The sequence below is a fragment of the Delphinapterus leucas genome, chromosome 10, assembly GCF_059928025.1.
Source record: "Delphinapterus leucas isolate spDelLeu-1000000601 "Yukka" chromosome 10, BTC_Dleu_Yukka2, whole genome shotgun sequence".
NCBI classification, from domain to species: domain Eukaryota; kingdom Metazoa; phylum Chordata; class Mammalia; order Artiodactyla; family Monodontidae; genus Delphinapterus; species Delphinapterus leucas.
Window position 1 is genome coordinate 15,941,242 of NC_143138.1, and position 25,104 is coordinate 15,966,345.

General features: G+C 44.2%; 2 protein-coding genes across 4 annotated transcripts in view; one reads left to right on the forward strand and one right to left on the reverse strand.

Annotated features, from left to right (window-relative positions):
- Positions 1-15,287: 15,287 nt before the first annotated feature.
- E2F3-AS1 (E2F3 antisense RNA 1) lies at positions 15,288-20,653 on the reverse strand. The gene is given in 3 exon segments (XM_089918406.1): positions 15,288-19,214; positions 19,216-19,310; positions 19,313-20,653. Coding segments are annotated over 3 exon segments (540 nt in total). The 5' UTR covers positions 19,683-20,653; the 3' UTR covers positions 15,288-19,139.
- Positions 19,505-25,104, forward strand: part of E2F3 (E2F transcription factor 3) — an 80,305-nt gene continuing 74,705 nt past the window's right edge. For 2 of the 3 annotated variants that reach the window (XR_004022487.2, XM_030760397.2), the window contains exon 1: positions 19,506-20,342. Coding sequence is in view for 2 of the 3 variants with exons in the window: in XM_030760397.2 (XP_030616257.2) it covers positions 19,944-20,342 (399 nt within the window). In the remaining variant the exon portion in view is untranslated. Of the gene's footprint in view, positions 20,343-25,104 lie in introns of all 3 variants that reach the window. The other variant, XM_022586760.3, reaches the window with a different exon arrangement.

Below are 25,104 nucleotides of genomic sequence, written 5' to 3' on the forward strand. Positions count from 1 at the left end.
CCACTTTGGGTGGCCTAACGAGAAACAGCTGGCCTCCCTGCTGCCTGGACAGAGGGGACCACAGCCCAACATACGTCTGTACATAGATGCAGATCATTGTTTAACACTCACCTTACATTCCATAATTTCATACTTTTAAATTTCAACTTTCAACTTTCAGTAAGGTCAAAGTAAATCCTCAATAAATATTTGTTGAATAAATGAACGATATATGGGTGATCTTTCCATGTAGAATGTATGGATTTCCATTATTCTTTCTATTGGCCGCTCAGTATTCTATCATATGATATAATCTATTTAACTATTTCCCTACTAACAGACATTTCAGCAAGCATATTCCTGTAGGCTAGATACAGAGTGCAACTGTTGAACCAAAGTATATAGACATTTTGATAGATACTGCCAAATTGTCCTCCAAAAAGATATGCCAATTTATGCTTGTAGCAAAGGCATATGACATGATAGCCAATGTTGACTGAGAGTTTATTGTACCCAAGGCAGAAATATTCTGCATGGATTGATTTTCTGATACCTTCAAATAGCCCTTTAAGATAGGTCTTATCTTCATTTTACATATTTAGAAACTGAAGCATAGATAAGTCAAATAATTTGACCAAAGTCATGGATTAGTAAATTGGACTCCAGAGCATATGTCCTTATCCATGTGCCTCTCTAAGGGAGGGTATCTATTTCCCCACACCTTTATTTATTTATTTATTTATTTTTTGCGGTACGCGGGCCTCTCACTGTAGTGGCCTCTCCCGTTGCAGAGCACAGGCTCCGGGCGCGCAGGCCCAGCGGCCGTGGCTCGCGGGCCCAGCCGCTCCGCAGCATGTGGGATCTTCCCGGGCCGGGGCACGAACCCGTGTCCCCTGCATCGGCAGGCGGACTCTCAACCACTGCGCCACCAGGGAAGCCGCTCCCCACACCTTTATTAATAACAGGGATTTATGCAATTTTGTCAATTTCATGAGCTAATGTAGGTGAGCATACTATATGAGCTCTGAAGTAGATGTAAAGGGTAAAACCTTAGAAAGTTGACTCCACGTGGCTACCGCTCCGGTAGACCCAGTTTTTAATATTTTTGTGACTGAAAGAAAAGTCCTGCTGCTCTTGCTGACCGTGTAAGAGTATTGGCGAGGGGTCCACATGGCCAGAAACTATGCCGCCGGGAGAAACGCCCAACCACACCAGGAGCCTGTCTACCGCCAGGAAGCCTCTCAGCTGCTGCTGGCACCACTGGAAACAGGACAGCTGTGCCGCCACCCAGCTGCCCCGGAAGAATCAGAGTCTCCACCACAGGATCCTGTCTCCCCGTGGGCTGCCAGCTCATATCATTTGCTCCACCTTCTGAGTTTCTGGTGGAAGCTACTGGAGCCTGCAAAGTGGATTTTTAGCTTTCTAGCCTCTGAAGTACCATCCGGAAGGGACTGAAGTGAGTTCTACACAACCGACAGATTCCACTACAAGGAAACATATGCTTTTTCTCCCTAAGGGTTCAATAAAGTTTTGTCCTCTGTGAATGAGAGGGGAAAATATTTATTTATTTATAAATAAATATGATTTATAAATATGATTTATAAATAAATATGATTTATAAATATCTTTATTTTTCCTGATTTAGTACTCTTGCAATTTGTCCTAAACTTGAGGGCAGCGTTGTAAGTGAGAATTAGTGGCTCCAGCTATGAGAACAAAGTGAGAACTGGAAACCGGTGAAGGTTTAACATTCCCAAACCAAGACAATCGATCACCTGTTTATATGGATATAATGGGGGGAATTCCCTGGCGGTCCCGTGGTTAAGACTCTGCGCTTCCACTGCAGGGGGCCTGGGTTTGATCCCTGGTTGGGGAACTAGGATCCCGCATGCCACACGGTGAGGCCGATAGATAGATAGATAGATAGATAAAGGTAGATAGACAGATAAATGATATAGATATAACAGTAATGGATATCTGTGGCACTGTCCCCCTGCACTGACTTCTCTGCTTCTGAGAAGGGCTCTCCCCAGCACCACTCCTATCTACATGGCTACTATAAGACCTTCTTTGTTCATCTATGCTCTTGATAATTCTTGCATGACTACATCTCCCAGCCAAATGTGACAAAGCTAAGGGTGAGCAACTGACCCAAACCAAAATAATGAGTGCCTGTACTGCTGGTTTTGAATTTGTGACTCGGTGGTGGAACCCATAAGATATGACCCTAAAGAGCTGTTGGTAGCCCTGTCTCTTACTAGTCCGCAGTGAAAGAAATAAAGCCAATCCAATTGAGCGAAGCCACGGCCATAGACAGAGTTCCAGTAGCGTTGGAACTTCTGGTTCAAGTCGTCCCCAAGACGTACCTGCATTACAGCCCTCTTTGACTTACCATACCTGATCAAGTTTAAGACACCATCAGATAAAAGATGCACCACTACGTTATGTATGTATTTGATGTAAATACACTTGTAATGAAATAGTAATGTGCTATCAATTGTTAGACTCATTTCGGAGCTGTTTTTTAAAAGTGTAATGCAAATTTTAGAATCAATGAGCTAGAGTAGTTATTCAACTCTTCCTTGGCATCTAAGCAAATTCAAGTTGGCTTGCCATGACTTACAATCACAAGACTAATATATTATGGACTTACATATGTGAATATGATGCAGAGAGAAGTTCTGACCTGGGAATAAGATAATGTGAAAAACACACAGCAGTAAGTATTTCTTAAGGGAAAAATTATGTCATGTAAGAATTATAAAGAGCATAAATTACCCTGAAAGTAAGCATGATTGCCAGTGTCCTCATTTGCTCCAGTATTACTTGGAAGCATCCAGTGACCCATCTTGAGGTGAAGAACTAAAGACAGTAACAATCGTTTCAAGCAAGTCAATTAAGCCATTTTCCTATAATTATCAAACATAAACACAATTTCGGATATTGGTTAATATACATGAGCGTCTTCTCAAGAGTGAGAGTCCCCAAATTCCATCCTCTTAATGTAACTAAATCATATTCTAACAACTAGTGAAGAAAGAATGATTCAAACTAAAGAAAGCTTTAAAACTCCACAAATCAGCAAACTTTTCTTTGGGAACAAAACAGTTTAGAAACTCAGATTTACCTTTGCCAGTACAGGTAACGGGCCCTATCCAAAAGGCTACAGAGATTTGCCAACTGTTCAAGGTGGTAGTTTGAATTTATGGAACAAAGCAAGAATTCATTCTTACAGGTTCAAGTGTCCTGTATCTCACTTTTATTTTAAATTTGGCTTGTGGTCTCCCGTCTGCCGTAGCATGAGTGGCGAACTCACACAGTCTGCCAGATGGCAGAGGGAAGCCCATTAGTTATGCATCACACATCCTGATCAAAACTGAAAGAAATTATGCTCAGATTGAGGAGGGATGCTCGAGAGTAAGGCAATGATTAGAATATTCTGTATTTCTACAGAAGATTTCACATCATCGTTGTCCATAAATAAACTCATTCTTATGATCTGCAGACCCAAATCTGGGATTGCTTCCAAAGGAACTTCTCTCATGGTTTGGGTCAAAACGCACACGTTCCTGTGATATTCATTAGAGAATGCCACAGAGCCGATGCCCTTTCAAGGTTATCTCGAGAAGTCTGAGAATTAGACTGAGATAATACATTAAATGTTGTGCCTTTCAGAGGAGGTCTGTTCTTTAATAGATACTGGGGAGAAAGAAGAGGAATTCAGTTACAAAGGAAGCTTATTAGAAACTTCGAGAGAACAGGCTTGATGAAAATTAATGGGAAATGCAATGTATAAATACTGCTGATGAGAAAGATACTAAGAAGTACTCTAAAGGAGCTGAGGGACCCAAAAGTGTATAGAATAATATTAACTGATTGCTTTAAGGAAAACCAATCACTGTACATACGTCCATGGAAGCCAATCCCAGCTCCACTTGGAATTGTTCTTTTGACAAGGAGCGAAAGAATAACTATTTCTAGTCCTCGGTTGCCCCATCTATAAAATAAGAATAAAAATACCTGTCTTCCCCCACCCACTAGGATTCTGTGAAAAAAAATGATAGAGAGAGACATTTCAAAGGGGGGAAATCTCTGTCTCAGTTGAAGAAAGGGAAAAAATCTTTCTTGCTATCCTGAACTTTCTGAAAAAGCTAGAGAAATCAACAGACATCCACTAAGCATCTATGATAAGTCCAGGTCAGCTCTGAGGGTAGCTTAGAAGACCACAAACATGCAACTGCAGCACTAGAAGTAGAGAAAATAGAATAGAAGTGGTCCAGGGTAAAGATAGCCCTCCAGTTGTGAGGGATGCAACATGTACAGTTCCTGTTCTCATGCAGTTTCTGGTCTAGTGCCCAGGGGAGCCCTGGGGCTGCAGTGTCCAAGCCTGGATCTCCATTAGAATTGCGTGGGAAGCTTCCTAAGATCAAAATCCCTGGGTGCCTCGCCCAAGATCCAGTGAATTGGAGCATCTGAAATGAAGAGGGATGTGACAGGTAGAGAGGTGATTGGATGACGACCCTGGACGTCTCACGCAAACTCGCATCAGTGTTGTTCTGCCCTTATTTACATTCAGCAAGATTTTGGTTGAATAGAGAATTCAGCATCAAAAATAAAATAAGCCTTTGGTTTTGCAAAATCATAGGTCTAATGGGTTACCTCATAGACAGGAAATTATTTCAAGAAATTCTTTCATTCATTCATTCATCATTCGTTCACTCAACAGACACTTCTTGTATGCCTCTTGTGGCCCTAGGGTCTCAGCAGTGGAAAGGACAGACAAAGTCCCAGCTCTTATGAAGCTATCACCAACATAAACTGAGCATCCAGACCCCCAGCTTTTGTTTTTTCAGGTTTGATTCTTTAACTGAACCAGATGTTCTTCCCATAATTCCACACATTCCTTCTCACCCTACCCCCTTTCTGCCACCCTTTCTTCCCTCCAGAAATTCATTTCTATTTATTTGCAAACACAGATTTTAACATTTGCTCATCTGAAGTCTATTAGTCTCTGCATATTTCTGCCCTTGATTCTGAACCAGGCAGTGCAGTAAAACAAGTACGTCTGTGTAACACGTGCTTGTTCCTTGCTTCATTTTCTTCTGTTTTATATTCAGGATGACAGGAGCTATATCTTGGAGCAGGATGTTTACATGTACATACCTTGGGTAGATAGGATCTGATGGGTGATGTAGACATGATCAATCGACAAATATTTATGAGACATTCCTGAACTTATAAAACAATCTCCTTATTCTCAAGAAGCGTATCAAGCTTCCTGTGATGGACAACTCAGTAAAGGTAACAGAGGCCTACTCTCTCCCTTAGGTAATGTGAGGAGAGGGGAGGAAGGATTTTCAAGGTGGCAGGCAAATTATCTCCTCTTGTAGTGCAAGGCCAAAATAATGCCTGCCTTGTATTGAACAGTTCCACATTAGGTACTGTGGGGGTGTGTGTGAGGCAAAAACAGGACTAGTGGTACCTAGAGGGATAAACTTTTCACTCTTCCTGGTGCATATCTCACCAGCTTTGCGCAGGATGAAAATAAGGGCAATTCTTGATAAAACCAACAAAAGGGAAGATGGGAAGTTGACCCTCTGAGCATCCTTTCCTCCTTTGTTCCTTCTGCTCCCCTCAAGTGGGCTTTCTCATCACCATCGCCTCCTCAGGGCCGCTCCCATCTTTCTGTTCCCAGAACATTGCTACCCAAGGCCCCACAGTTTGTCCCACCTCCTCGCTAGGGTATGAGGGCACAGCATTCTACCGAGCCCCTCCTTCATTTGTCACCAGACTGAGTCCAACTGCTCCTTGGCAGGTCCTCCCTGCTCGAGAACGTCCCCCCTAAAGCTGGCTGGCCAAAGGGAGAGGACGACCTTCCCAGATAGAGAAGGACTGTTGTCCATGTGAAGAGTCTACTGATCTCTCCAACAGCCCTCCAAGCTCACATTATTGCACTTTCTCCGGTACCAAATTTAGCCTCTCTGATCCAGATTCTTTGACATTGCTGGTAAATTTTAACGGATCAAGTAAATTATTCCAGGCTAATCAGCCCATGGGAAAACAGCCATGGAGAATCTAAACACTCATCTGTTACCTGTCTCAGTGTCATCTGTGAATTATTACAACCTCTCACGACAACGTCCTGACCTTTGTGCTCTTAACCCAAGGAAATGCCTCTAAGAGAAGGAATTTCAGGCTACGGTAAAAAGGGCAGGAGATATATTAGCACTGGAGGGTCCTTCACCTCATACTATTACCTGTAGGTCATCCTCCAACACAAAACTAGTTCAACAAAGAAAATTCAGTGACCTTCTTGCAAGGAGAGGAAAAAATTAATATATACTTCAAGTATTAGCCATGTTTTATACATTTTCTGCCATAGTTTAAGTTGAAAATGTTTTCATAGAACCATAATGTGTAAGTAGTTCTCTGTGCATTTCCCCCAAAATAACTCAGAGTTTAAAAAAATATCCATTTTTGTAATAAAATGTTGGGAAAATAACCTTAGAGATTAAATATCAACTACTTGCTCTTAAACCAGGGACATGCCATTCACCTTTAAACCCTTAAACCATCACTGAGTAACTGAAAGATACAAATCATATTGTTTCTGGTTTTTATAAGAGCTTTGTTTTGTTTTGAGCAACTTAACATATAAACAGAAAATATTACCCTGAAGAAAAGAATGTGATCACTTTTTCTGGCAAGGAAGATGTTAGCAAAGACATTTACCTTTGTAGAATTTATTAGAAAGAAATTTACCTGCTGTATTAGTGTCCTAGGGCTGCTGTAATGTGGGATCTTAAAACAAATGAAATTTATGTCTCACAGTTCTGGAGGCTAGAGGTCTGAAATCATAGTGTTGGCCGGACCATGCTCCCTCTCAAAACTGTAGGGGAATCCTTCCTTGTCTTTTCCAGTTCCTGGGAGTTTTCTGGCAATCTCTGGCATTCCTCAGCTTGTATCCACACACTCCAAACTCTGCCTTCATTATCACATGACATTTTCCTTGTGTCTGTGTCTTCACATAGCCATCTTCTTATGCGGACACCAGTCTTGTTGGATTAAGGGGCCACCCTATTCCAGTATGACCTTGTTTAACTCAACTAATTATATTGCCAGTGACTCTATTTCCAAATAAGAACACATTCTGCAGTACTGGGGGTTAGGACTTCAACATATCTTTTGAGGGGGACACAATTCAAGCAATCATATCTGGAATCTGTAATTTCATTGGAGAATGACTTGGAAAGCAGGTCTTGCCCTCTGGAGAAGTTGGGTACTCGGTCTAAACCAGTGTTCCATTTTCAGAGCTATGCTATTGATATATATAGGCCACTGGGCTCCCATTTAGGGTGGTATGAGTTGTAGAAGGATCATTGAATCAAGAGTAGGAATATCTGAGTTAGAAATTCAGCTCTGCCATCTAGCAGGTGTGTGACTTTGGGCTAGGTGTTTGATATCTGTAACCCTTTGTGTTAGAGAGGGTAAGAATACCTAGGTTTTTCAGAAGGTTAGAAACACCTATATACCAATACTGCATAAGGCAAAGGCACCTAGCCTTGTGGATTATTGTGAATATTTTTAATTATTCAAAACAAGACTGTATTCATGTATTACTTGTAAAATTAAAATACCTTCATTAAAATGCATAAGGCTTTATAATCTGTAAAGCACTCACAAATTAAGATATTATTACATTTAATAAATCATACCCAATGTCTTAAAAAATATTAATATTCCTCCCAAAATATCTACCATTCATCTTAGATTTCACTCGAGCAAGTAAATGGCATTTGAGGCAATTGTCCAAAGCACTCCCACAATTCCATATTCCATCCCTTTCTTTTCCTTCCTCTCACCTTTCGCCTTTCCCATTTGTTCTTCTTCTGCTTTTCCTCTGTTGTTTGTTTTAGGTCTTCTTCTCCGCTCAAGGGCATTCCTAAGAGCACACAGGATTAACAGAGGTTGCTGACCATTAACACAGAATAGGTCACATGTGTGACCTGTCCACTCAGTGCCCTGTGTTATGCTCACTTTCCACTCGTCTGTGATTTCAGAGTAGTTGTGGGGAGTTCCACGCACCCCAATGCTGTTGCACCTCAGGTGTAAGCCCAGCATCTCCCTACATTTCTGCTTGAAGTTCTCTCCAAAGGTAAGGCAGCCTACTCAACTGGGTGCACCAGCAGCTCCAAATTACAGATAAATGAGGGATGAGAGATGCTGGGTGGATGCCTCAGTTTCCCTTCCTTTGGAGGGACAATTCTGAGACACTCTACCCAGAGGGTCCCCAGGTCATTAACAAACCCCCTTTATTGGCTTTTGCTCTTTCACTCTCACTGCTCCTTCACCCCTGCTTTCTGATATCATCTCCCAGCACCCCAATACTTATCTCAGGCTCTGGAACCCAGACTAACACAGCACCTGATAGGCTTCAGCTCTATAAGCCTTTAGACAGGAATTATTCCATTTGAAGTAACAGAAACTCAACTCAGACTAGCTTAAGCAATGAGGGTCCTTATTAACACACATAACTGAAAAGCACAGGAGTCCATTTTAAAGTGCACCTAGACCGAGGGGCTCTAATTAAATTATTAACACTTGGATTCTCTTCTTTTTTTACTTCCATTGTCCTCTGCATTGACGTCATTCTCAGGCAGCCCCTTTCTAAATCATGATCTCTAGGTGACCTAGACTTATATCTTCCCAGTTTAGAATATAGTAGAAAGAAAGAGTTCCTTTTTTCCAATAGATAGAGAAAAACAAAATCCTGAGTTGAGTTTCTCTGGCTTGGTTTAATCCATATGCCCACCCACGACATTTGATTCTACCTCATCTTATCTTATTATTTTTGGTGCCACGCGAGAACAGGACAAGTGAGTACCTAGAGGGATAAATCTTTCAATTTTACTCATGGATCTCTCACCAGCTTTGGGTAGAATGAAAGTAAGGTCAACTCTAGGCAAAATCAACTAAAGGGAAAGTGACCCTCTGAGCTCCCAAGTAGGAAAACCTAAGGCTTAGAAAAGACTTACTGGCCAGGCCCAGGCCACGTTCCCAGTCTTGAAGTGGGGGTAAAAGTTTCCAGCTTCAAATAAATCACATGGTTCCTGGCAATGAGAAGTAGGGACCAGCAAGCAAAAGTAGCTGATGCTTTGTGTATAACTATATATGTCTCACACCCTTACAAATCCACATACATCTATTTATCCAACAAACACTTAACAAGCATGTACTATGTGCTAAGCATCAAAAAGACAAAACTGACTAAAGAAAAATATCTACTCTCAAGATGTTCACAGTCCACTGGAAGAGAGAAAAATAGAAAAACAATAAGAAATCAAGAGAGTATCATTTTAATCCACATGCTATGGAAAAGGAGAGAAGGAGACATCAAAGTCTGCCTGGGTTGTCTGGTCTAATTCACTATGATGTCTTACCTAAACAGGTCAGAGGTTGGAAACTTTTTCTGGAAAGGGCCACACAGTAAATATTTTCAGCTGTGTGGTGTAAACTCTCTGTGGCAACTACTCAACTCTGCTCTTGTAGCCATGGACAATACGGAAACAAATGTGTTTGGCTGTGCTCTACTAAAACTTTATTCATGGAAACCGTACTCTGGATTTCTTTTAAGTTTTCACATGTCATAGGATATATTCTTCTTTTAATTTTTTTCGATCATTCAAAAATGTAAAAAGTATGAAAATCACTCTTAGATTTCAGGCTGTACAAAGACAGAGTGGGCCAAGTTTGGTCCGGAAGTCAGATTGCCCATCCCTGACCTAGATCATTGCCACAGTCCTGGCCACTCCAATACATTCCCCACCCTGCGGCCAGAAGAATCCTTCTAAGACCAAATGTTATCTTGTCACACATCTGTCTCAATGACTTTTCATTGCCTTCAGGATAAATTCCAAATATCTTGATCATTGTAAGTTTCTTCACAACTCCTTGCGGAACCGCTTTTATTTCCTCCAACAAACCATGCATCCCATATTCCCTGCTCCCATTCCATAGTACCTAAATAATCCCTACTCTTTCTTCTACCTATTTTTTTTTTCCTCCAAGAAACCTTCCTTAAACACTTCCCCAAGCCTGGGTTAGGTGTCCTTAGTGTTTTGATAGCACTGTATATTGCCTTACTTCACAGCACTTATTGTATATTATAATTATTATCATAGTATATAATTACAATGATACCATTATTATAATTCCCTGTTTGCTAGCCTGCATCTTCAAGCTGGATGAGGACACCCTTAAGTCTATCTCTTTCTCACTTATATCTGCCATTTCTAATTTAGGGTCTGGCACAAAGTAGATGCTCAACAAACATTTATTGGATAAATGAATAATATGAAGAGGGGTATCTTAGGAGGCTTTGCAGAGGAGATGTTCCACGAGCAGAGTCTTAAAAGATGAGTAACAGTTTATAATTTTGACAGGGAGTGGTAGGTATTTTTAAGCAGAGTGACAGCTAGATCAGACGTGAAAGTGGGAAAGACCATTTGCGATACTCCAGACAGTGTGGTATGGCTGGAGTTCATGTTAATTGGAAAATGATGTGAAATGAGGCTAGAGAGAGAACCTGAGAACCTGTAGGCTAAGATAGGGAATTTAGTCTTAACTCTTCAGGTAATGAGGAGCCTTAGAAGGACAGCTGGTTGAATTTACGTTTTAGAACGCTCTTTTACATCTCATTGCCCATGTAGATAGTCTGGATACAATTAAAGTGCCTGGGATAAAGGAGACAAGATCATTCTGGCAGTAGAGTTGACTGGAATTTGATGCCAACCTCCCATTAGGAAATAATATTGGAGTCTGCAGCAACAATGCATGTAAGAAATAAGGACCACGTGAGTCAAGGAAATGATAGTGGAAACTTAGTGGAAGTGTGTATTTAAAAGAGGAAAAATTGCGAGATTGAAAATACAGAATTAGAGGAAGTCACAGCCTATAGATATATGCTGTCCGATTCACTAGCCCACACGTGGCTATTTACATTTGAATTTAAATTAATTAAAATTATATAAAACTTTAATATTCAGTTCATTCGTCACACTAGCTACATTTCATGTGATCATCAGCCATGCGTGGCTAATGGCTACTGTACTGGATAGTGCAGAATTACAGAACATTTCCATCATTATAGAAAGTTCTGTTGGACAACATTACATAGACTTAGTTGAAGTTATAGCTAAAGTCAAGATCATCCCAGGAGTTCCTCAAAAAGCTAAATATAGAACTACCATATGACCCAGAAATTCCACTGCTAGGTGGAATACAGGCACAGCTCATTTTATATTGTGCTTTGCTTTATTGTGTTTCACAGACATCGCATTTTTACAAATTGAAGTTTTGTGGCAACACTGCATCGAACAAGTCTATCGGCACAATTCTTCAAGCAGCATTTGCTCATTTTGTGACTCTGTGTCACATTTTGGTAATTCTTGCAATATTTCAAGTCTTCCACCAACAAAAATATTATGCCTCACTAAAGGCTCAGATGATGGTTAGCATGTTTTACCAAAGAAGCATTTTCAAAGGAAGATATGTACGTTGTTGCTTTAGGTATAATGCTATTGCACATTTAATAAGCTACAGGATAGTGTAAAGATAACTTTTATATGTGCTGGGAAAACAAAAAATGTGTGTGGCTTGCTTTATTGTGATATTCATGTTATTATGGTGGTCTGGAACCAAACCCACAATATCTCCAAGGTATACCTGTATATTCAAAATAATTGAAAGCAGGAACTTGAACAGATATTTGTATACTAATAGTCATAGGAACATTATTCACAATAGCCAAAAGGTGGAAGCAACCTAAGAGTCCACCAACAGGTGAATGGATAAACACAATAAGTGTATACATACAATAGAATATTATTCAGCCTTAAAAAAGAAGGACATTCTGACATGCTACAACATGGATGAACCTCAAAGATACTAGGCTAAGTGAAATAATCCAGACACAAAAGGACAAATGTTATGTGATTCCACCTACATGAGCTACCTAGAGTACTCACATTCATAAAGACGAAAAGTAGAGGGCTTCCCTGGTGGCGCAGTGGTTGAGGGTCCACCTGCCGATGCAGGGGACGTGGATTCGTGCCCCGGTCCGGGAAGATCCCACATGCCGCGGAGCGGCTGGGCCCGTGAGCCGTGGGCGCTGAGCCTGCGCGTCCGGAGCCTGTGCTCCGCAACGGGAGAGGCCACAGCGGTGAGAGGCCCGCGTACCGAAAAAAAAAAAAAAGTATAATAGTGATTACCAAGGACTGTGGGAAGAGGGAGATGGGGAGTTATTGTTAATGGGTGCAGAGTATTTGTTGGGAATAATAAAAAAGTTTTGGCTATAGATAATGGCAATGGTTATACAACATGTATTTAATACCACTGAATTTTACACTCACAAATGGTTAAAATGATAAATATTATGTTATGTAGATTTTACCATAATAATAATATAAAAGATTATCCAGAGAGAATGACTAGAACAGGAAAAGGGGAAAGAGATTTTTAAGGAAATAAAGAAGGAAATGAAGCCATCAAGGAGATCCAGGAAGTCAGAGGGGTAGAATGGGAAACCAGAGGGAGTGCTGCCAAGGAAACTAAGGTGAGAAAGAAAACAGTGATTTTCTACCCACAGGCCCATTTGTGATATGCTGCCAACCATGTTCCCTATTTAAAACCCACAAGCAAGAGGTACACCCACACCACCAAGTCTGAAAAAGTAGCTTGCGACCCTCTGCTTACTCCTGTCCCAGATCTCACTCTAACCATTGTCTAAGTGAATGAAGATCTTGATTCCACTTTTCTCCTTCGGTTTTTCAAGTTCTCTCTGAGAAACTGTGAAGAAAACAGCTCATAACTTTCTTTTCCCTTAATGCTTGTTGGAGACGTTTGCCTACGTGGCATCATTTCAATGACACTTCAGTGTGGTAGGTTCAAAACAAACGTTTAAAAAGGAAGGAAAGGTAAATCTGAATGGGCGATGAAGCAGCATCGTTCCTCAGTCTCTCCTTACTCCCACGTGAAAACAGAAAGGACGTTTAGATAGGAAAACCAAACACCACGGGCTACATTTACAACAAGACTTAGTGGCAGAGGTGCCTCTACGAATCCCAGGATATAAATGAACGTGAACCAACCACCAGCTGCCATGAGTTGTGTGGTATCAGCCCCTGTACATGAGGAAGAAGGAAAGACTTGGGTGGTGTTGGGTGCCTGTTGGACCTAAGAACAGGAGGAGCCCCCAGAGAGCCAGTAGATCTTCACTGGGATGTGAGTGGGCTGATGGGGCCATGGCAGCTGAAACTGAGAGGGGTTTTGCTCCCCAGAGGTAGATGACAGTAAGGGAGGGCAATAGGAAGGTCTAAAGGGACCACAGCAGTCTTATCCAACTCCCCTCAAAACTGACCCTCAGGGCTCCCTTTTCAGACAGGGAGGAAGACCAAGGAGGAACTGCTGGGGGTGGGAATCAAAATTGATCAGGACAACCTGGAATCAACCTAAATGTCCATCAATGGATGAATGGATAAAGAAGATTTGGTTTATATATACAATGGAATACTACTCAGCCATGAAAAAGAATGAAATAATGCCATTTGCAGCAACATGGATGGACCTAGAGATTATCCTACTAAGTGAAGTAAGTCAGACAGAGGAAGACAAATATATCATATCACTTATATATGGAATCTAAAATCTAAAAATGATACAAATGGACTTATTTACAAAACAGACAGACTCACAGACATACAAACAAACTTATGGTTACCAAAGGGGAAGGGGGAGGGGGTAAATTATGAGTTTGGGATTAACAGATACACACTACTATATATAAAATAGACAACCAACAAGGACTTACTATATAGCACTGGGAACTATATTTAATATCTTGTAATAGCCTATAATGGAAGAGAATGTAAAAAAAGAATATATATATGTTATATATATATATGTATATATATATATCTGAATCACTTTGCTGTACACCAGAAACTAACAGAACATTGTGAATCAACTATATTTCAATATAAAAATTTTAAAAAAGAGACTTAAAAGACATATCAACATTTTTTAATGGGCAAGACTAAACTATATTTCCTGGAGATGCATATTTGGGTGACAAACTTTTTTAAAAACAAGGAAGTAAAGACTAAAAGATATTAGGCTAATGGCACTTTGAGTGGGAGGGAAGATGTTGTGATCAGGATTAGGGTGAATGAAAGGGACTTCTTCAGGGGTGCAGGTCAAGTTCTACTTCTTGACCCGGGTCGGGGTTACAAGAGTGTTTACCTTATAATAATTCATTAATCCGTGATCTGTTTTGTTTAGGTTTCTGTATCTGTATTTTTTGTTTCGATAAAAATCTGTTTCAAAACGGCAAGGAAACACACACATTTGAGATAATCCCTTTTTTTTCCTTCCAGTATATTTTGTCTGAATCACATTACTTGTTAACCGAGCAGAAAGAGCTTTAGTAGAAGAGGCAATTTGCAACCACAGTACAGTCTAAATAGATAGTTACTAACAGTGGTAACATTAGTTGCCCTAAGATTCTATTAACAAGGGAGTTTTCCATGTCATCATTGCCTAGAAGCCAATTTGTAGAGCAGAGACTGCTAGGTCATGGGTGCCCGTGTGGCACTGTTTCCCAAGTGTACCACCTGCATCACAATTATCCTGTTTATAATGCATATTCCTGGACTCCAACCAGAAATTCAGATTCAGTAGATGAGATGGGCAGCAATGCTCTATGCTGTAAGTTCATCCTAGATTTATTTAAAAACACAAAAGCTCTATCTAGACAGTACCTTCCTGGTCTGGTCAAAGAACTGAAGACAAGAAACTCTACGCTGGTGCCCAAACCACTATCTATAACAATATTGGTCAATTTTCTAGGATGAGCACCTAGAAATTTTGTTATTAGTGTTTGATGTGGTAATGGCTTAAGGACATACTCCTCTTTCTTCCTAACCAGGAAAATAAAACAGAGAATGTTATTTCTACGTGGCCAACTAACTGAATTGCAATAGAAAAGACTTAGACTCAGATTAGTTTTTTCCAGACCCTAAAACTTAAAACTTTACACTCTCAATCCAATGTGACAACCAGATTTGGCTAAACTAGAGGCACAATTTAAACTTTAGATGTTCCAAAGATTTTCTGGGCTTGTGAACAGTTTCCTTAATCTCAGAAACCTATAATATTTCCATCTGAAGATTTAATATTGAATTCCCCAAAAAACTGTTTAACAGTATTGTTTCTTGGGAGTTATTTATATAGATCTTATGGATGTTGGCAACACTGTATCCAAAATGGAAAATGAAAGCTTTTAGAGAAAACTGTAATGTCAAATTTTATATCTATAGTATGTATAATGTACATATATAAGTGTATATGTGTGTATATGTATATGTGTGTGTGTGAATAAAAATTCAGAGCTTGTTATGGTAACCAGCAGGGTGAGAAGGTGTAGTAGGGGATTGGAAACACCCATCAAGTTATTAGACAGAGGGGTGGCAACGCTAGCTGTAGCAATGGGATATAATGGGCGGAAGTCCAAAGTCATACAGCTGACTGTGGCCCTCGATCTCTAGAGCATAAAGGAATTACCTGGAGGGACTTGTTAAATGAGCTTCTTGGGTCCTGCCACAGGGATTCTGATTGGTTGCGAATCTGCACTTTTATAAGCTCCTTGGGTGAGTCTGCACCAGGTGGTCAAGAAGTGATGCTTTGAAGAATCTTCAACAAGCTGGCAATAAGCTTCATCGATGTCCAGTAAGGAATCATATCTTGGCAGCAATCCAGAACAAGTAAGTAGCAGCTAAGAGGTCTGAGGTGCAGGTAGGCAGGCTAACAGACTGCATTCGTTTCTCAGGGCTGCCATAATAAATGACCACACACTGGGGAGCTGAAAACAACAGAAATTTATTCTATCACAGGTCTAGTGGCCAGAAGTCTGAAAGGAGAGTGTTGGCAGGGTTCCGCTCCCTCCAGAGGCTCTAGGGGAGATTCTGTTCCTTGCTTCCTCCAGCTTCCGGTGGCTGTTGGCATTCCTTGTCTTCTGCTACTCATCCTAACCTCCGCCTCTGTCTTCATGTCTCCACATGGCCATCTCCTCCTCTCTGTATGTCTCTCTTCTGGGTGTCTCTCTCTCTCTCTTTTTAATTCAGAGAGGAGAACGAGGCTTTGTGTTTCTTTCTTTCTTTTTTATAAATTTATTTATTTTACTTACTTATTTTTGGATGCGTTGGGTCTTCGTTGCTGCGTGCGGGCTTTCTCTAGTTGCGGCGAGCTGGGGCCGCTCTTCATTGTGGTGCGCGGGCTTCTCATTGCGGTGGCTTCTCTTGTTGCAGAGCGTGGGCTCTAGGCGCGCGGGGCTTCAGTAGTTGTGGCTTGCAGGCTCTACAGCGCAGGCTCAGTAGTTGTGGCACACAGGCTTAGTTGCTCCACAGCATGTGGGATCTTCCTGGACCAGGGCTCGAACCCATATCCCCTGCACTGGCAGGCGGATCCTTAAGCACTGTGCCACCAGCGAAGCCCCTAGGTGTCTCTTATGAGAACATTTGTCATTAGATTTAGGGTCCATCCAGATAATCCAGAATGATCTCATTTCAAGATTCTTAACTTAATTACACCTGCAAAGACCCTTTTTTCCAAATAAGGTCACAACAACAGGTTCTAGAGATTAGGACAAAGACATGTTTTGGGGGGACGGGCACCATTCAAACAACAACACAGGCCAATTCTGGGACAATTAGCTGCCTTGGGTCACTGTCAGAGCAAGGGAAAGGGTGGCAGTGATTGGCAAGAATAGTCTGGCTCCAGTGCTAGAGCAGTCTGACCTTCGCGGGAAGGTCTTGGGGACTCAGACTAAGTAATCAACCAGAAGCTGCCTATGAACAGACGAGCAGGTTAGAATAGGATGAGCAGCAGAGCTGACTTCATTACCTTGAACTTCTGAGTCAGGATTCTATAATCGCTACTAGCCAAGGCACGATTGTGCTCCTACCCTGTGACAAAGAGAAGCTGCCACAGTAAGTGGACATCTGGGGCAGTATGAAGATTAGAGGCTGGGAGTCAGCTTGGACTACAAAGAGCTGCAAACACAATCACACAAACAAGTAGAATCATAAATACCTACCACTTATTGAGCACTTGCTGTATACCTGGTAAAGTGCCATTATTATTGCCTCTTTTCATCATAATCTTGCAATACTGGTACTACAATATGGGTTCCCATTGAACATACAAGAACACAGGATTTTAAAGATTAAAGCTATATAGCCAATCAGTGGCAGAGCTAGAATTTAAACCAGATCACTCTGGCTCCAAAGCCCATTTTCTTTCTTCTAAAACATGCTACCTCTCCACAAATTAATAGCCTGCCCCAAATGTTAGCATCTTAAATTCTAACACCTCGTCTTCTCTCTTTGAACCCTTCCCACCCCATCCTATGGTTCACTAGGCATAAAATGTCAAAACATCTGTTTCTCTATCGAATACCCTACATGAAAAATTATAACTTGGCTAAGGTAGAATGGTAAATATTTCAAAGCTTTCTAAACCAGAACCACAGGTGTGAATCTAGATGGTGAACACTTGCTCCCTTGTGACTGTGTTATATCCATCTTACTGTGACCAGTGAAGAGAAGTGTGAGTTCAAGCAGAGATTCTGTGCACAGTCCCAGGTCCTAGGCTTGTCTCTAATCTTAAAATGCAGGTCTTATAATGACTGTGCATGTTGCACCATTCCCTCCTCCCACAATCCCAACAAGAGCCACCAAATGCATGCTGCCAGTGACGTTCTACAGCAGGTGATATCCAAGTAGTTACAGTACAAGTTTCCTCCATAGTGACCCACGGTGGAAAGTAACTTTGATGGAACAAGGTCAAGGAAGTTGCTAATACCTTATGCCTCTAGCCCAACCAGCAATTGATGCCCCTTGAATACCACCTAATCTGCCCTAAAGACAGTGTCAGTTTGATGACACATATCATTTATGTCAGTAAATGTTTGGCTACTGGGCCTTGGATCCTCAATTAGCTTGAGTGCAAGACCAAAATATTCCTGAGCCTGGTGCAAGGTGTAACAGTACTTTGAGTTCACCCTATTTCAGGTAACAGGACTGAAGTAGTAAGGACTCCTAGCCTGAACTGACATATCTTGTCAGGCCTTTCAGAAGACTGAGCATATGAGTTTTGAAAATTAATAATAATAATAATAAAAGTCTTGCAAAAGGGCTTGAGGTATTGCAATGCTCATCACCCAGTGAGCACCAGATCAGCGGCTATTTTGTGCAGTTCTCAGTGACCGGAACTGTAAATGATGACCTGACCTAGGTACACCTTTTCCCACAACCTGCCAGGGTCCCTTTTCCTGCTCAGTCTCACAGGCGCAATCTTCAATTTTAAGACCCATGAACACTTGCACCAACACAGAAGTCAATTTGACAATAATTTAATATTTTTCTGGTGGCAATTTCTAGTTTACTTAAAAAAATTCTTTTAAAATATTTTGGAATAGGTTTGGGTCATCGTGTCAGAGAACTTGGTAGGGTACCGAAATTGTAAAGTGCTCGTGGCCAGCGTGCAGTGTTTGTTAGGAGCAAGACGTCATCGTGGGAAGCACGTACTTCTTCGGATTACTGTTTGGCGGATTAGAAACACGCAAATAAATCCTAGGTTAGCCCAGATTAACTGCCCTGGGTGCTTCTGGGCCAGTGGGTAGGGTTTTGGGGGTGTCTGCTGGACTCAAACCAGTACTTGTGGTAAGATTTCACTCGGCAAAACATTCGGAGTTAATTTTTACTTAAACCCCATCCAGGCTAATAATGAAGCTACCGGTAATGATCTGGAATGGTAACTAAATGGTGCCCGCAATCACGTCAGTCGAACCTTCTGCCCCCACGATTCTGTCGGCCCACATGCTTCTGTCCATCAGCCTCGGCCTCGGGATCAGCTCTCGCCGCGGCATTGGTCGGATTTCAGGAAGAGAGAAACCCGCGATTTAAAGGGCTCGGTTTCCACCTGCCAGGCGTCGTTCGCAAGGTCCAACTTGCCTTTGGCACATACTTGGGAGAATCTCTCGCTGTTGTTCATCTATTACACTGACTGGTCAAACAGAAGAGAGTTCCCGAAAGTGTCCCCTTTAGTCACCTTGACAATTTACAAAAGCGAAACTTGCGCTCTAGGTTAGATCCACACTGAGTCTGCGGGGCGCGGAGTCCCTGCCCAGGTCAGCAGTGCCCGCCCGGCTGGCGGGCGGGGACGGGGGCGGAGCCTGCACCAGGCGTGGTCTTCCGTGGGAGAGAAGGCGGACTTTACCCCCACCTCCTAAAACCTCTACTCCCTCCCAGCCAATCAAGGAAGCATATGCAAATAGGGCTCCTGTCGCCCCGGCAACCATGATGCACGGTAGCCAATGGAAACCGGCAGGTTGCGACCCTGCTCCGTGATTGGGACGGAAGGAAGGAGACAGAGGCCCAATGGGCTGTGGGAACGGTCCTCGGCGGGTTGAGGGGCGGGGATATGCAAATATGGTTTGAAAAGCCGGCGGGAAATCTGAGTTTCGCGGGAGGACCTTGGCGCGTAAACCGTATCCCTTCATTCATTGTCAGCAGCAGCTTCCTGGAGCCATTTTTCAGCTGCCGGCCGCAGCACCCGTGCTGCCGCCGCCGCCTCGCAATCCATTGCATCGGCCGCCCCCGACGCCTCCATCCCCCCTCGGGGCCCGATATCCGTGCGCCCGGGACCCTCCTCTCTCCAGAGCCCCGATTATTTTTGGCCCCCGGGGCCCGGGCGGTGCGGAAAAATAAAAAGAAAAGGGAGAGAAGGGGCTCGGAAGCGCCGGGCGGGGAGGAGAGAAGGAGAGACTTGGAAACTCCGACTGCAAATAATAAAGAAATTGAAAACAATACGTTAATATACCATAGCAATAAAAAGAGCAGGAGCGAGAGATGAGAAAGGGGATCCAGCCCGCCCTGGAGCAGTACCTGGTGACCGCCGGGGGTGGGGAGGGGGCGGCTGTCGTCGCCGCCGCCGCTGCAGCCTCCATGGACAAAAGGGCACTGCTAGCCAGCCCCAGCTTCCCCGCCGCCGCCACCGCCGCTGCTGCCGCCGCCCCGAGCGCGTACATCCAGATCCTCACCACGAACACTTCCACCACCTCCTGTTCCTCCTCCCTCCAAAGCGGCGCCGTCGCCGCCGGCCCCCTCCTCCCCAGTGCCCCCGGCGTGGAGCAGACCGCCGGCAGCCTCCTCTACACCACGCCGCACGGACCCTCCAGCAGAGCCGGGCTGCTGCAGCAGCCACCAGCGCTGGGACGCGGCGGCAGCGGCGGCGGCGGCGGCCCTCCGGTAATGCCCTCCCGTTCCCACCGTCCCCAGCCCGGGCGGGAGGTGGGCTCGCACCGCGCGGGGTGGTGGGCGCGCTGCGGGCCGCCCTGGGAGAGCGCGGGGCCGAGCGTCGTGGGCCTCGGCGGCTGCCCCTCCAACAAGAGTTTATTGTTAGACTTGTGTGTTCCCCCCGAACCCCCGAAGGGTCTGGGGGGCTCCGCCAGGCAAGCAGGGCAGCGGGGATCTCCATGGCGCGAACCACATCAAACACTCCGAAACTTTTCGCGGCCCCCCCCTTCCTTTCCTGCACTTTTCCCTACCCCCACTCTCCCCTCCCCTCCAACTCGAAGCTTCCTCTTTCTCGGGCGTAGGAAGGGGTCACGCCCCGGATGGAGAAGGGGGTGGGGGAGGGAGTAGTGAACTGGGGAGTGGGAGACTCCAGGGGGGTGGAAACCGGGGGGCCCTGGGGGTGGTGGCCGCCCGCCGGCCTCGGAGGCCCGTTGGCAGCCGGGGGTCCCTAAGGCGTGCTCGGAGTGCAGGGGCTCTGCCAGGCTGCGCTTGACACATTTTGGGATCTGTAACTGCCGGCAACAAAGGGGCTGGGGGAAGCCGAGGGGAGAGGTGGAGCTGGAAGCCGGCTGCAGGCCGGGGCGTGGGCTGTCTGGGGGTGAGGGGCTAGCGGGCGGGCACCCCGGCCTGGGCGCATCCCGGTGGTAGCAGCGGCGGCGCCCGCGTGGCCCGAGCGCCCGGGTCTGCCTCGCCGGGCCCCGGGCCTGCCCTTGACCCGCCTCTCCCCTTGCCCCTTCCTTCCCCGCCCTGTCCCCCCTCTCCGCCCTCCGGCGACGGAGGGCGGGGGCAGCCGTGTTCCCGTCCCGCCGCCTGGGTCTGTCTCTCTCCCCGGGACCCGCCGGTGACGTTTCGCACACGTGCGCGGAGGACGCGCCTGTGACTGGGGAGGAGGCGGCGGCGGGAGGGGGCGCTGGAGGGGGAGAGGGGGCACCCACTTCCTCCTGCTCGCCGGCTCCCTGGCCTGGGACGGTCCCGGCGCCCTCGCACCCGCCCCCGGAGCGGCCACCCTCCCTCTCCTCTCCCCAACCCCCTCCACGGGCGCCCGCCCTCGCCCGGCGCCGCCGGTCCGTTCGGCCCTCCGGGCCCCCTCTCCAGCCGGCCCCCCCCCACCTCCCCCCGGAGCCAGGCTGGTTTCGGAAATGCCCTTACAGCAGCAGGTTAGTGACCGGGACGGCTCGGGGGCCGCCGCCGCCGCGGGGGCACCGGATTCTGTTGGGGGTTGGAGCCGTGAGGGTAGGCGGTTGAGCGGGGTTTTGGAGTGGGAACGGGGGGTTGGGTGCTCGAGGGAAATGAGTAAGCAAGAAAAATCTAACTAAGTAAATGCCCGGCCTCCGGTTCTAGGAACCTCGGGGCAGGAGTGTCCGCCCCAGGGGGTGGGTATGGTGTTTACGTGTGTGTTTTTCTAGGGGGCCGAGGGATGGGCGATCGAAAACCGGAGGGGGGGGCTTCTCGCCAATGGCCGAGTTGAGCTCTGCTTTCTATCTTCCTTCCCTTGTGCTGGAGGGGGAGGGGGGCGGGTCAGAGGGTAGGGTGTCTGTAGGATTCCCAGGCCACTCGCCACCCCCTCCCTTTGTCCCTGTAATTTATAAAGCGCCTTTGAGAGATGATTTAGGTCAGTATGCGGCTTCTCTTTTTGTTGATACTAGAAAGAAGTGTGGCCCGGAGGTCTTCCTCCTTTCTCCTTTTCTCTCCTTCATTCCCTTCCTCCATGCCTTCTGTCTTCACCCTCGTGGTGAGGCTCGGCCCCCACGAGGCTAGAAACGAACCAAACCCAGTTAGATTAATGGTTGGCTGATAATATCAGTCGTTGACCTCACCTTGTCTCGGCTCCGAATGGGCTGAATTTTTGAAGAATCAAGATTTTGCAGAGGTCTTTAAGAGAGTCGGCAACCAGGCAACACTTTGGGGGATGAGATGGGTTTTGGAATAATGAAAAATTTTAATTCATGACTCTTCCCAATTTCTCCTCGAGTTGGATCTTAACTGCTTTGCAGCCCCAGAGATACTTGCTAGGGATGTGTGATACCGTCTCAGTCAAAGAAGCTCATGGTGTTTTAGTGACTAGGGTCTGCCAGCAGGGGGGAAAGAGTACAGTACCTGCTTACACATAACAGTATCCAGTGTGCCGGATTCTCAGACAAGAGAATATGGCACGCTTTTATTAGCATTAAATACTGTTACTGACTTGACCTAAACGTGCTTGGATATATTTTAAGCATATTTGCTCCCTCAGGGTTCTGTCACTATATCATAAACCTAATCTGAAACAACCAGCTATTGACATACTTCTGGGACTTGATTCAGATTTATGGGAGGGTAGTTTTGACAATGGGAAATTGTGAGACGACCAGTTTGCTTTTTTTTTTTTCCTTTTGAATTTTAGCCCACCTGGGCCAGGTCTCTGAAACTGCCTAGCCAAACTTCTATGTAATTCATTGTATTTAAGTATTTAAAGTATAAAAAATTACCCTCACCACCTTCCAACCTACTTCAAAACTTTATCCTCCTTGCCACGAGATTATTATTCCAAAATCATGAGCACTGTATATAAAGTTTGGTTTCTTTTTTTTTCTTATCAAAATTATATTAGACTTCTATTGAAGTCTTGAACTTTTGTTGATATTCTTTCCCTAAGCAGGAGGGACAGCATGGGGATAGCTAAGTGATTGGCTGAGCAAAGAGATCATTTAAACACTTTCCATCAAAGAAGAGGTTGAGAACTCCTGTTCAAGTGGCCACAGTTACAGACTCACCTGGCTCTGATTCCATGTTCTGTCTCTAGAACAACCAGGAGCATATTCTTCACCTTTTTTTTAACGTGAAAAAAATATATATATATGTATCTCAGTACTACCTTACTAGCTGTAATTGCCTCTGTCATTTACAAGTCGTTGGATCTTAGGCAAATAAACTCTCACAACACAGTTTCCTCTCTTGTAAAATAGGGACAATAACAGTACGAACTTGAAAGTTCTATTTAAGGGTTAAATATGATAATGCATGTAAAACACTTAGCACAGTGCCAGGTAAATAGTAGATGCCCAATAAAATGAATATTCAGAAATTTATATTTTTTTGGAACTTAGCGAAATAATGTAAGACCATGTGCACACTGCCCCTTTGTTGACATATATGAGTAAAATGGTTAAAAGTTTTTAAAAATGATATGTAATCAACTATTTATACCTAGTTAACTTGAGTTTTTAAACCCATAAATCATGGCTCTCCTAAGAATGGATAAAATAGGGACACGTCAGTACCACAGGCCTGTGTTAGAGATGGTGGTGATGAACTGCCCCAGTATGAGCTTGTGCCTTGAGTTGTGACAAATTTAGATCAACTCATCCTCACTTTTTTGCCTCGCTCCTCCCTTGACTGCATGGACCGGCCATCTTTTGCGTGCAGCCCGTGCTTAGTGGCTTTTGTGGAACTGAACTCTTAATCATCACCATGTCAGAGACATGCACGAGATAAATTCAGCTCTAGATGGTGAACTGTTGGACATGGAAGGAGTCTAGAGAAACCGGAGTCACAAGTGCTGTATATTTTCTGGAACTGAAAGGGATTTATCGTTTTCTGCCTCTGCTAAAAAGAAGCTGAAATGATTTCATTACGCTTCTAGAAAGTTTGGGATCTGTTAATTCAAGAGACAATGGCCTGTCACATCTGATTTAATTTAATCCAGTCATAGCATCCCACTTATTAGACTTTGGGAAGGCACCCACAATGTTTGAAATTTCCCTGTAAGAATGGAGAAACCATAGGTGCTACAGCTGAGTCTCTTTCTTTCCTGTATAAATATAAAAGAAGAAAAATGCTGGGTTCCTGTGGTTCTGTAGTCAATAATCTTGCTTCTGCTGAGATAGATGGTTGGTGCCAAGTTTAAGCTAGGAGAGAATTTTTAGTCACTACATACCCCAGAATGGAAGTTTTAATATAATGCAGTGCCCAGGCTCAGGCAGTGCAAATAGCTCCACTATAATCAGTACCCAGGGCACCACTCTAACCGTCTTCTGAAACAAAGCACCCTTAAACGTGGCTCTGTGAGCTAAGGAACCCGAGCTTGTGAACAGGAAAGGATTGTTTTTGTTGTCGTTTTTCTATAAATCGTCACCTTATGTAATACTTGGAAGAGTAGATTCTGAGATTAATGTTGTGCTGTGTAAAGCTAACATGAAAACAGAAAATAATACTCTAAGCTTAGTCATGAATAGATGATAGCACCTGGAGATTGAAAGGTTGTAGGGAAAAGTGGCTTTTATTCTCATTTCTCATAGGTATAATCCATAGTGGTCTTTCACTGCCATCCCCAAAGACACACCATCCATACCTTTAGCCTTTTTCCAAAGGACCTGGACCCACTTGGCAACGCTTCAGATATTCATAGTTGATTTTTCTGGCTAGTTTTCTAATTTAACATGACTTAACATATATTCCATTTGTATGTCTAGTTTACATCCACTTTCCCAGGCCGACTGACTCCAATTCCTTTTTAATCACCTACTTTCTACTAGCATTTTAAACTAGGAAGAGTGAAAAATCAGCCACTGCCTGTGCTGATTAAATCACATCCCTCCTAGATGCCCATGAAACCGCCCCAAATAGTGCAAGGCAAAGAAGGTAGATTGCAAGTCTTATCAGATGCTCTGTTTCATTTTGGTTTTTAAAGAGAGGAACTTCCCTGAATTCTTTGAGGTACTAAGCATGTGGTTTA